At 38.6% G+C, this 12,332-nt stretch overlaps 1 protein-coding gene across 4 annotated transcripts in view; it reads right to left on the reverse strand.

Annotated features, from left to right (window-relative positions):
• LOC133459544 (adhesion G-protein coupled receptor G2) overlaps positions 1 to 11,877 on the reverse strand; it is a 47,529-nt gene extending 35,652 nt beyond the window's left edge. For 2 of the 4 annotated variants that reach the window (XM_061739580.1, XM_061739581.1), the window contains exons 1-14: positions 11,719 to 11,877; positions 9,260 to 9,330; positions 8,652 to 8,723; positions 7,782 to 7,852; positions 7,113 to 7,681; positions 3,620 to 3,647; positions 3,451 to 3,488; positions 3,245 to 3,375; positions 3,087 to 3,165; positions 2,692 to 2,750; positions 2,301 to 2,336; positions 2,140 to 2,207; positions 2,012 to 2,055; positions 1,875 to 1,914 (exon numbers count right to left, since the gene is read on the reverse strand). In XM_061739580.1, coding sequence (XP_061595564.1) covers positions 1,875 to 1,914; positions 2,012 to 2,055; positions 2,140 to 2,207; positions 2,301 to 2,336; positions 2,692 to 2,750; positions 3,087 to 3,165; positions 3,245 to 3,375; positions 3,451 to 3,488; positions 3,620 to 3,647; positions 7,113 to 7,681; positions 7,782 to 7,852; positions 8,652 to 8,723; positions 9,260 to 9,330; positions 11,719 to 11,801 — 1,389 coding nt within the window. In that variant the 5' untranslated portion in view covers positions 11,802 to 11,877. Of the gene's footprint in view, positions 1 to 1,874; positions 1,915 to 2,011; positions 2,056 to 2,139; positions 2,221 to 2,300; positions 2,337 to 2,691; positions 2,751 to 3,086; positions 3,166 to 3,244; positions 3,376 to 3,450; positions 3,489 to 3,619; positions 3,648 to 7,112; positions 7,682 to 7,781; positions 7,853 to 8,651; positions 8,724 to 9,259; positions 9,331 to 11,718 lie in introns of those variants that run through there. The other 2 variants (XM_061739582.1, XM_061739584.1) reach the window with 2 other exon arrangements.
• Positions 11,878 to 12,332: the final 455 nt, after the last annotated feature.

The following is a 12,332-nucleotide window of genomic DNA, read 5'->3' on the forward strand; positions in this document are numbered from 1 at the left end:
CGCCTGCCTGCACCCCCCCCCCCCCCCCCCCCCCCCCTGGTCATCCCGCTACTCCTTCCACATGACTGTTGTGTGCTGCTGACGCCCCCCCCCCCCTCTGGTCATCCCGCTGCTGCTTCCACATGACTGTTGTGTGCTGCTGACGCCCCCCCCCCCACCTCTGGTCATCCCGCTGCTGCTTCCACCTGCCTGCTGTGTGCTGTCGACGTCCCTGACTCCCCCAGTCTGGCCTTCGGCAGGAGGGTCCCCCCTTATGAGCCTGGTCCTGCTCAAGGTTTCTTCCCTCCTAAAGGGGAGTTTTTCCTTGCCACTGTTTGGCTTAAGGCTTTTCTCCCACTAAGGGAGTTTTTACCTGCCATTGTTTATATAATAATTGCTCGGGGGTTTATGTTTATGTTTATGTTTATGTTTATGTTCATGTTCTGGATCTCTGGAAAGCGTCTAGAGACAACATCTGTTGTATTAGACGCTATATAAATAAAATTGAATTGAATTGAATTGAATTTTTGGGCCCCCCTCCATCGATGTTATTTATGAAATCTTAAACTTACCAAAGTTACTAATAAAACTTAATTCACATTTTACATAGCATAGTCATAGTCAAGTTGGTTCTTTGTATTCCAAAATAAGTCATGTGTTGTATATTAAACAGTCTATCAGACTATTTTTAGATTTTTATTATTTATACGTTATTACAACGCTCTATTAAATGCTATTAAATTATCCTTATCTTATCGATTGTGAGCATTTTGCAGAAAATCTTAATTAAATGTGTTGATTAAATTGAATAGTTAAATAAGAAGTCAAATCTACAAAGACCAATAAAATTAGCAGTAAGACAAAGTGTGCTGTAGTATGTATGTCTGTATGTGTATATGTATGTATGTGTATGCGTATGCAGAGCCGTTTGGGAGATTTGCGAGGCCCTGTGTGAAATGGCTAGGGGGGCCCTAGCCATTTTTGGGTTTTTTTGGGTCGGATCGGGTGTCTATATGCGCAATTTTAACTCTCCAATTAGCAAAATACTGGATACCTTGCCCTGCCTCATCATCATCTGGGCTTGCCTCGACGCGGGGCCCCATGGCTGCTTGAGACCCGGGCGGATCGGTGATTTTTGTAACAAATTTATCAAACGTGCCTTTCAGAGAGGCATTAAACTCTTCCATTTTCTTTCGTTTTTTTCTTTTTTCATCCCCTGATGGAAATTTCCTGAATCTGTCTCGTTCTCTCGACATTGTGTGACAGTTTGTTCCAACTCCACCCGTCTGGATCAGACTAGCTTGTGTCCGCGCTTGGTCTGATGAGTTGTATTGAACAACAGACACGCGTCATCATTGCACATATATTTATTGATATGCACAGACTAGTACATATTTAGGTCTGTAATGGAACGTGACTGTTGATATTTATAAGGGAAAAAAGGAAAAGAAAAGAAAAAAAACAAAAAAATTGGGGAAAAAAAAAAAACGGCCCATAGCGCCAGGCCCCTTGGGGCGCGAGGCCCCTTGGGGCGCTAGGCCCCGTGCGGTCGCACGGTTCGCACATCCCTTGCGGCGGCCCTGTGCGTATGTATGCGTATATATATATGTATGTATACTAAATATAGTAATAATGCACATATATATATATATATATATATATATATATATATATATATATATATATATATATATATATGCCTTAGGTTTTTACCGGCATGTTATCAACCATTAATATGTGTGCGGACAAAAAAAAAAAAAAAAAAAAAAATTTTTTTTTTTTTTTTTTTTTTTTTTGTCCCTCTGTCTGGGCCCCCCCTGTCAATCGGGCCCTAGGCACATGCCTAGTTTGCCTTTGCGTTAATCCGGCTCTGGAGATCGGGTTGGTCTGATTACCTTGTATTCAGATGCAATGATGGACAACGGACATGTTACACTGCAATGGAAAGTTACAACAATTATGATATGTTATTGATAAAAGTACATTTTTGTTGAATTTCATCTCCCTATGCTTGACAGAAGGTAAGACTCACTTTTCAGTGCTGGAGCAAGCTGGTGGTGTCTTCAGTAATGAAATCTGTCGAAATGCAGTCAGTATTATCATCTGATTCAACAAGGTTGGACAGAATAATACATATTTTGAGTGTGATTGGGAGGTTACCACGGAGGAAACACGTGAAAGGTTCATCTGGGGATCTTGTATTGAGATGGAAAAAGCATAGTATGCATCTGAAAAAGGAAACTATTAAATATTTAAAAGCTCTCAGAGTGCATGTATGGTCATATAAATCTGATGATTTTGTATGGTGATAAAACACTAACCAGATTGATTGCAGAAAGTGGAGCAGCTGCAGTTTTCTGTAACAAAGTCAAGGAGGTTTATTGTACTGATAGTCATGTTTTTTAGTTCTCAACAATCATTAAACTACGGAGACCCCCTTGGGGATATGGGGAGATTTTTTTCTTTTGCTTTACCTTGCAATACTCTGCATTACCTTACAATAAGTTTTGCATTCTCTCGCAATAAGGTATGCTGGTCATGCAGCACTGTCATTTTGTATCGCCAGGCCTGAGTAGTCCTTGCGAGGACTGTCTGCTTAATTTTAATAAACTACTTTTTTCCAAATCTCTCAAACTGATAGGCAAGATAAGAAAAGCAACCATATTCCACAACTTTTTTTCAGAATATTTAAATAAAGCATTCAGCACTCACTTGCACTACAGACGGATGAATTGTTTTGTGAAACCACATATGCGGCTCCAGAGTCTTCACTGTTGAAAAAAACAGCATCAGAAGTAGCCTTGAACCTTGAATACATAATTCTGGCTGTATATTTAATCTAGACACCTCCACCAGAGGGTATTGCATGAAAAAGAAATGATCATTTGGGCAATTATCAATAAATGAATACATTATTACTAAAAATAAAAAAAAAGAATGATATGAACATATGACCAGTTAAGACCACCCTCAAAATACAGTCAAATGACGCAAAGAAAGCATCAGTTGTGGGATTTGAATCATTTGATTCCGCCCTGACAGGGATTTGCCCTTATTATCCTATTGGATATGGAGATGAAATACCAAGCAAATATCAAAAACCTTACCAATTTGCACCCAGTGGACCAGAATAAGTGCAGCTGTTTTCCTCCTCTGGATTAATGTTGCACTCATGTTCAAGCATACCTGACCCATGAAACAGAAGATTATTACATCTGAAAACCTCTCAGGTTGGTGACTTTGTTTTAGGTGATGCATCACTTACGTAGTCTGTCTGCTTTATTTCCCACCGCAAAGATGTTGGTGGAGTTTTTACTGGCTGCGCAGAGAGTGCGGAGAATACAACATGGTGGAACTGTTTGGTTTAGCCGCAGTGTCACAGCGCACTTTGTATTTCTGAAGCAAAATATCAGTTTCAACAACAAAAGCATGATGAAAATCAGTCAGTCATTTAAATGTTATTTCACTTACCTTATTGCAGTTCTGACAGAGCATGACACCTCCATTCCCTTTTAAAGCATAAACAGGCTACTTTATATCATTTATTATTAGACAATAAAGACAATTTTTATTCTAATTTTTACAAAGTATATTTATTAACAAGCTGTTAAAATATTGATTAATATAAACACGAACTTACTTGAAATAGTGAAGTTTGTGTTACGTTGCTGAAACATAAATTGAAAGAGCATTATTAATATAGTAGACTTGTTTAGCGTAAATTAATCAGTGTGTTAGCTCTCTGATACTGTAGCTGGTTTTTCTGTTTCATTTTTTAGATGACAATCAAAGTACATACAGACAATTTTAACTCTTTTCATTAAATATACGGTTAGATCCAGAAGTAAGTCAGTTTGAATGATTATGGGTTAAAACCTCACCACAATAGATTTGTAATAAACAATTGAGATGCGATCAGTGTGTATACTTCCAGATTTCATTTAAGAGGTTACACAAAAACATTGCATATACCTTTGAAGAAATACATCCTTTTTAAAAGTGTTTTCATTTTCTGGGGCTCAAAAGTATTTAGAGAATTGACTAAAATAAAGTAAATGTGCTGGGTATGATCTCTTTCTTTTTATACTTTAAGAACTTTAGGGGTGTCCAAATGAACAGTTTGGTACACTTTTAAAAAGAAAGAAAGCAGTGATGAGCTCAACACCAAAATCGAGGGGTACTTCTGAACCCCTAAGAAATTGAAGTACTTTTTCCTAAAATACCTACCATTCTGAAATAATGAATACCAATTTTTAAACATCTTGAAAGTGTACACTTTGATCTTGTCTTGGTTGTCTTATTTCAGATAAGCTGTAGTGGTGGTGTAAAAAAGGTATCGTATGAGGCATATTCATTTTTGGATTATTTCATGTAATTCTGTTCCATGCCACTAGGGGGCTGTATTTGCTGTGTGGCTCAGCTGATTCCAGGGGTCCGTTTCACAAAGCAGGTTCAACAAACACTGAGTCTAATCCTGAACTCTTAGTTGATCTACTCTGAGATCGGAATCTCTGAGTTTTCGGTTCCAGAACAGCGGATTTGAGGTAATTTACTCAACTCTAAGTAGTTTCACCTGGAGTTAAGCCCGTGCGTGAGGGAAATAAAAAGCCATCATCAGTAGAGCGCTGATACAAGGATTCACCATGGCAACCGGCGACACAAAAGAGCACAATACATTTTTTTTTTCTTTTTAACTTTATTTATCTTTTCAATTTACAAAATCCCTTTGAGGAAACATTAGTTTGCATCTCAAGATCCACATACATCACGCCACTGGAGTTAGAAGTGTTAATACGTGCGTATGGCGAGTATGTTTTGGAGAAAAAAAAAAAGAAATTTTATTGTCATTTAGATCAGGGCCGTCAATTGGGTACGGCAGCTGCCACACCTCGGCTTCAGGGGAAAATGTAAATGTTTTTTTTTTAAATACATTTATGGAATTACTCTGTATCTATTTGTATTGATTTATTCTATTAATTCATACATATAAAATAACTACAAATGCATATCAGAACAACATGATGGATTTCAGTAGGTATTATCTTTCCCAACACTTGTATACCCCCCTCATATCTTGTAATGTGATGTCCCAGCGTCCCTGACGACAGTGGTCGCTGGTTTTTAGTGCGCTCTGCAGTGTTACTAACTTACAAAAATGAAAAGGAAGCGGACAACCACGCAATAAAAAAAAAGAAAGAAGGCAAGTGATGGGTCCAGAAGATATTAACGAGGCTGTTAGCCACTGATGGATTAATTATGCAAGTTCATCTTAAAGTAAGATATAAATCCTCTTATAAATCTGTTTAAGGGAAATATTTGACTTTTTTTTACTCTCCCTCTCCTTTTTGCATTTGGACTTTAACTGTTTGAAGTTAAACTGGGATGTCCCTGTGATATTGTTGCACTGACATAGTGAATAAAGTGAACAAGTTCAATTGCGTTTGTCAGATACGCTTTTTCCGCTCTCTAACTCTGCCGCTTGCTGTCCGTGGTGCAGAAAACGGATGTGTATTGCGTAAAGACCCATTGGCTGAATTGACGCCACTGAGGGAGGAGACGGAGAGAAACTCCAGGTTCGCTGAAATAAACCTGGTCCCGACCAGGTTAGGTTCAGAGCGTCTGTTACTACGGTAACTGACCGAGAGCTTAAGTTACCTCTCTTTGTGAAACAGGCTAGAGTTACCTCTCTTTCTCTGGTTTGAGTTACCTCCCTTTGTGAAACGGAAAACTCAGAGTTTCCCTCATTTCAGGGTTAACAGACTCAGAGTTTTCACTAAACCTGCTTTGTGAAACGGACCCCAGGGGCCTGTACTACGAAGCAAGTTCAACATACCCAGGATATCTTTTCCTTATCCAGATTCACTAACCCGGCCAATTTCAATCACGCTAAGCGGTCACACGACGGTGGTTATCAACTCGGTATATCAACCCAGGTTTCTCCAATCTGGATATGAGCGCGTGCACATAAAAGGGGCGGTGTTTTCAGCGCATGACCAATCGCAAGCATGGAGAAGTCCGCTGTCAGAGCCGCTTATTTCAGTAGCGAAGAGCAAAGGGTAAATTACACTGTGATTTAACTTAATATTTAGACTTGAAATTAAAAGTTCATGTCGTGTTCAAATTAAACGAGGTCTGACATTTCATCCTCTCTCAAATTACTCATACCTTGTTTCTACAGTATATTTACAGTTTGTACATAAAGGTTTATTTGCAAAAGTAGTTTTCTTAGAAAGACGGAGTGAAGGTATCTACAGCAAAGACAAACGTACTCGCATACCTCTCTGTCAGGAGAAAAGAAATGATAAAGTGTTGATACTTGGGTATGAAAGGAATTGCTTAGTTTCTTGACTAATTCAATTTTTGTTGAAAGTCAGCCCACTCTTTTTTTTTTCCTCTCACGATCCGCGCACCGAGCTCCACTGGATTCTCTTCGAAAGGGCATGCCATTTTCCAAGAGAGCTGATTGGTCAGTGGGCGGTGCTTTTATACCCGGCGATCTGTATCTGGAACATAACCTGCTCCGGAGCAGGTTAGCGGTTCAGCATAAGTTACCATGGCGATGTACCCCGGTAAGAAGTGAACCACCGTCGTAGTCCTGAAAACCCAGGGTTAAACCTGAAGTTACCTCGCTAACCCCAAATCCCGTTTCGTAGTACAGGCCCCGGGTCAGCTGGGTTTTGTCATTTAACCTGGGAAAACCAAAACACAGGTATTGCTGATTGAAAATCAAACGGTGCCTAGTGTGTGCATAGTATGTGGCTAGTTTGTGCTTATGTGTTTTTGGATGTGAGTAATTCGGTTTGTTGTTTTCGTTAAGTATTATGAGTTAAAGTGAAGAAAAATAAACCTGCAAAGCAACTGAATCAAATACAAGCTTTCGCCTGATATGTTGGAAGCGCACTGGGCGCACGTCTAAACCAATTTCTCCATATTAGCCACCCGTACTAATGTACTACAACTCTGTCAATGTCCAAATACCTCTGGACTTGTCCGTAGCAATTTTCAAAGATAAATTATTGCAGTAATAAGGGATGGGGACATTTTGAATTCATCTTTGCAACAGCACCAATGCAGTAGCATACCTCTCCAAGAAAATACCTGAATTCAGTTAATATAAATATTTTCAACGATACCTGCTTTGTTTCACATTGGCATCAACTTCCCGAGACCCCCGTTTCTTCCTTGAAAGATTTGAACTTGGGAATGTCTCTGTATTATTGCTGTTAATGGAACTGCCTGTCCTGCTGTAGTTCTGAGCTGTAGCTGTCAAGTTCATGTCATTTGTGGCAGCTTTGGTTGTGCTGCTCCCTGTCAATGATGTTGATGCTGCAGCTGTTGTGTAGTTCCGTTTTAATGTCATTATTGCAGCTTTTGTTGTGTTGTTGGCTTTTATTGTTGTTGATGCCGCAGCTGTCGTGTAATTCCCTTTGAATGTTGTCGCTGAGGTGTTGGTCGCTTTTGTTGTTGATATTCCATCTGTTGGTGTGTAGTTCCATTTAGGTTCTGTAGTATAATTAAAGTGTTGTAGTGGCGTAGTCTCTGAAGTTGTTGTGATGTTATAAATTGGTTGTACTGTTGTCACTTGTGCTGTCACATTTGCAGTACTTGCAGTTGTTGTTAGGGAAGTTGTGGGTGCAGCAGTTTTTTCTCCTGGGTTTGAAAACAAACAGGATTCCAGCTTGTTCTGGAACACCTGTGCAAGCTGAATAAAGGAAAATGAGGGCAGTTAATTACTTATAGGATTTTAATCTCATACATGAAGCATTTTAATAATTACTGCTTTAGTTAGTGTCCATACGCACCCATTCAATAATTTCAGATTCATTTGTCTTCTGTCCAGTGACTTCAATCGTGATGTCAGTAAAGTAGTACGCTATTACAAGAAAAATATTGACAGATTTTGAAAATGGTCAGAATCAATCTGACTAATGCACATGAAATACATCCAGAGGGCAAGTCCTGCCAAACTGAGTTACAAAGGCATTGATGAAGCTTGTTTTCATTTACATTATATACCAGTGACTGATATGATTATTTTATGTATCGACCTGATATGTGTGTAGCTGTTGTAGAAGTAGGAAGAGTGGATGGACCTGTGGAAATCTGACTATTGGAAGGTTTACCTGATGGAGAAATAAACAGTCCTGAATCTTATACTGTATGTATATGGGAAACATGTATTTTCAAAGTAAAACTTGAACAGCTACCTTGTCATCAGTCAGATATTTATATGATAACAATAGGTTTCATTTACATGAGGTCACTGCAGCTGTTGTAAGATTAGGAAAAGTGGAAAGAGTAGCTGAGGTCTGACTACTTAAAGGTTGCCCTGTTTGAGTAATAAACAATTCTTAATTTGCACATGTCACCTTATCTGTGGTAACCAGTGTCTGTGCTTCTCTCTTTGCTCCCAAACCTTTATGTACCATTTCCCTACTTGAAGTTATCCATGTGGATTTATGTCCCAGTGTCTGGCAGGATAGTTCAGAAAGGGCATTTTCTGATCATCGTCCCTCATCCCTTATGAGCCTTATGTTTGCTTAGTCTGGATACTCCATGGCATCGTCATGAAACAGGTGATCCATCTCGAAGTCATGGGGTGGCATCGTCATGACTTTATGCTGGCGTCATGATGATTAGTGTAAATCGTAATTATCGCTCATTGCATTTACCTGAAGTAGGTGCAACTGTTGAATGATTCAGAAGAGTTGAACGAGCAGCAGAGGTGTGATTTGAAGCTTGGTCTGATGGAGTGATATACAGTTATGAGTTATGACAGATATTTAGATTTTTCAAGCATGCACTCAGTCTCGTTGACGTTTTAAATCGGTTAACACATTTAATGTCTTTTTTTTTTCACTTTGCATCCTATCCCAGTTAGCATTATGATTATGTTCCTGAATGAAGACAATTCATGGCAAAAAAAGATATGCCACTGTATAGCATATACTATATTCTAAAACCAGACCATAGAGTTCAGAGGGTTTAAAAAGCTGTCTTATATTTTATTGAAAACACTTCCGTTCTCCTGCTATTTATATTTTCTTCTGGGAAGAAGCTTCAACTTTTTGATAATTGTGGGATGAGTAAACAGACTAGACGAACAGGTTACAACATAAGTTAGAAAGGAATTTTGCACGTTTGCGTAAGTGTGTGTCAGCCTGCCAGCCTGCAAAGAGATATGGATCTGTCAATCCTCTCCGTGTCCGGGCCGGTGACATTTCCCCTGTTCATACATGGCTCTATTGCAACCTCTGTCTCGGCTGATGTCACAACTTACCTGCCAACACAATCACCATCAGGATCTGCAGCCAGACTCCACATCTAACAAGGGAACATGTGTTCTTCAATCTGCAATATATCAAATAGTTATTGGTATTGAATTGTGTTTGTGTAAAAGATAACAAGACGGTTGAAACTTTAGTCTCTTGACAATCACCAGCCTTGGTAGAAGAATGTGTCAAAACTAATAATTCAAAACCACATCTAAGACTAATCATGAACACCTGCAATTAGGTCCAAAGTAATTTGTACAATGACAGTTTTTATCATTTTGTTTTTATACACCACAATGGATGTGAAATGAAGACTCTCAGCTTCACTTTAACAGGTTTCACAAGGAATTGAACATTTGAGAATTGCAAAGTACATTCCCTTCACAGTGCAGTTGATTCTCAGGGTTTCAAAAGTATTTGTGGCATTGTTGAAAATGTAACCATAATTTTAATGCTTGGGTGAACATTTCTGATATATCTCTGGCCACATACATCACCAGATTCTGAGTTTCCTGCCCAGATATTCACTGCAGTCAGCCTCAGTTGCTACGATTTGGTGGACCTTTCTTGCTTCATTTTTGTATTCAGTAACTGAAAAGTTACTTTGCTGGGTTGAGACTTTGAAAAATCAGTCAATCAGTCAACCAACAAATGAATGAATCAATCAATAAATCACAGTCTCTCTTTGTCGTCTGCTTTTAATCCATCACTACGATCAGTGAGCTACCGTTTTTCCAGCACCCAGGGAGCTTCACAAAGTCTTAAGTTACTTTTGCAGAATGTTCACTGTCATAATTCATCTATAATTTGAAATGCTGTCCTATCAGTTTTGTAGCATTTGGCTGAATGTGTGCAGGTTTATACCTGTATTCCCCCTCAGAATGAATCTGGCTACTGGTTAGCAGTCACATCAGCAATAAACACTTTCCCATACCATAACACTGCCTCCACCATGTGTGACACATACCACATGCTACGCTTTGGATCATGATCTGTTCCTTTCCTTCTCTATACTTTTTCTGTTCCCATCATTATCATAGAAGTTTATCTTGGTTTCATCTAACCATAAAATCTGATTCCAGAACATAGGAGCTTATTTATATGATTTCTAGAAGTCTAATGTGACTTTCCTGTTCTTGAATGTTACCAGTGGTTTCCACCTCATTGTAAACCCTCTGGATTTTTCTTTTTTTTTTGGCTGTCTGCAACTGTCTGCATATATATTAATGGTTAGTACCATGATATGGTAAATCCTTTATCTATGATATGATATCTATATCCCTTCTGGAGTGTATTCTTGACTGCATGTTGATTTTGTATTTTTCGTGTTCAGCTGTCACAGTTCGGAGATTGTAGCAAGACCCAAATGTTGAAAAAAAAGTAATTTGTTACAATAAAAGGTGCTGCAATGCAGGAAGATCAAAAGTATAAACTAAAAGGAAACTAAACCCAGAATTGAAATCTCAGGACAAACCAAAAGCCCACATAGAAGCTGAATAGAGTACACATACAGAATAAAACAGTAACAACCAGGGAGGAAACAAACCACAAGACAATATCTACTACAGGCAAGGCCTGATGAGACACAGTGCAAACAGTCAGGGCAGATAAACTAGGGGAAGTCAAAACAGAACTAAAACACAAAGTTACAGCCTTTCAAAATAAATCAGGAACAAATATAAACCCCTAATCATGACAGTCAGTAAAGGTCAAATTAAATGCTTCTGGACCTACTTGTATTCCTATTGAACTCAAGCAAATAATACTGAAACCCTGTAAGTGCGTCAGAGCTATTGGTCCTGAAGTGATGAAAAATAGAAAATAAAAACACACAAACTTCCTTTGCAAAACTGCTTCTAGTAATACGGCATAGAGTGGTATATTCTGAGTTGTAGAGTCACTATCTAGTGACATTGAAGATGATATTTTCCTGGGCCAGCACCTTTCAGAAGTGATTATGAAGCTGTGCTTTTATGCAGTGATTTAAAACCAATGTGGTAACTTTCGAAATTCTCTAATGACAGAAGTTAATGACATAATCCAAACATAAAACAATATGGGGACTAACTGCAACAATGAAAAGGTAAGGTAAAAAAAACTTAACTCAATTAACAGTTATGGGTTTTATTTCCTTCAGAAATCCATTAGGTTTTAGGAAACATTTTTTAAAACATTGTTATAATTAGTTACTTTTCCATAGCCTCTGTATCCTGTTTGCTTTTGTGTATCCCAGCTGTTGCAGACACGCCTTGGACAACATCGCATAGTGCTGAAAAGTTGTAGCACTCTTTTTAAAAGGCTTCAGGGATGTTATATATGAAATAATATGAATAAAGTATCTTTTTAAAACAGCATTACATTTGACAAATTAAAATAGTCCCGACTCAGACTGCTGAGATTTGTATTTTTTAGATCAGGTTTTTACAACCAAGTAAAAAAAAAAACACCCCCACCAAAGCTTTACCTGTTTGAAAGAGCTGATGTGTGCCGACATGACACTTGACACATTCCTGGATCTCTCATTACTTCTTCATTTCCAGGGAACATAACTTCCCACTGGCAAAGCGAGCTAAAACACAAAAAAAAACATGTATATTTTTTGAAACAGCCAATCCTGGATAATGGTGTTGGCTGTATGAATTCACTTTGACTTTCTCTACCTGCTTAGACACGCGGGTCACACCCCTGAAACGTCACCCAGAACAGGTGGACGTCACCTACATTCCTTTTAAATTAAGCGTGTCTCGCTCAACAATTGGTGCCCAACAATCCAGCTTTAGAAAAGAAAGTATACACTCTGAAAGAGGAAGATCATTGTTTCCTGTTATCAGCCAATATGTCTTGTAAACCTTTTGCTGTGAACTTTTGGAGTAAGTAGATAGACTTTTAGTAAGATAGACTTTTTAGTAAGAGATATGTTTTTCTATTTTTGTTTGGCAATTGAATTTCCACTCAGGCTGCGTACTAAACATACCAGTGATTTTAGACACAACAATGACAGAAACAGTGTTTCCAGGGCAACACTACAAAGCACAATGAGCCCTGAGGCTGACGTATGTAGCTGTTGTCAGGAAGGCC

This window comes from Cololabis saira, chromosome 14, assembly GCF_033807715.1.
Source record: "Cololabis saira isolate AMF1-May2022 chromosome 14, fColSai1.1, whole genome shotgun sequence".
Taxonomy (NCBI): Eukaryota; Metazoa; Chordata; class Actinopteri; order Beloniformes; family Belonidae; genus Cololabis; species Cololabis saira.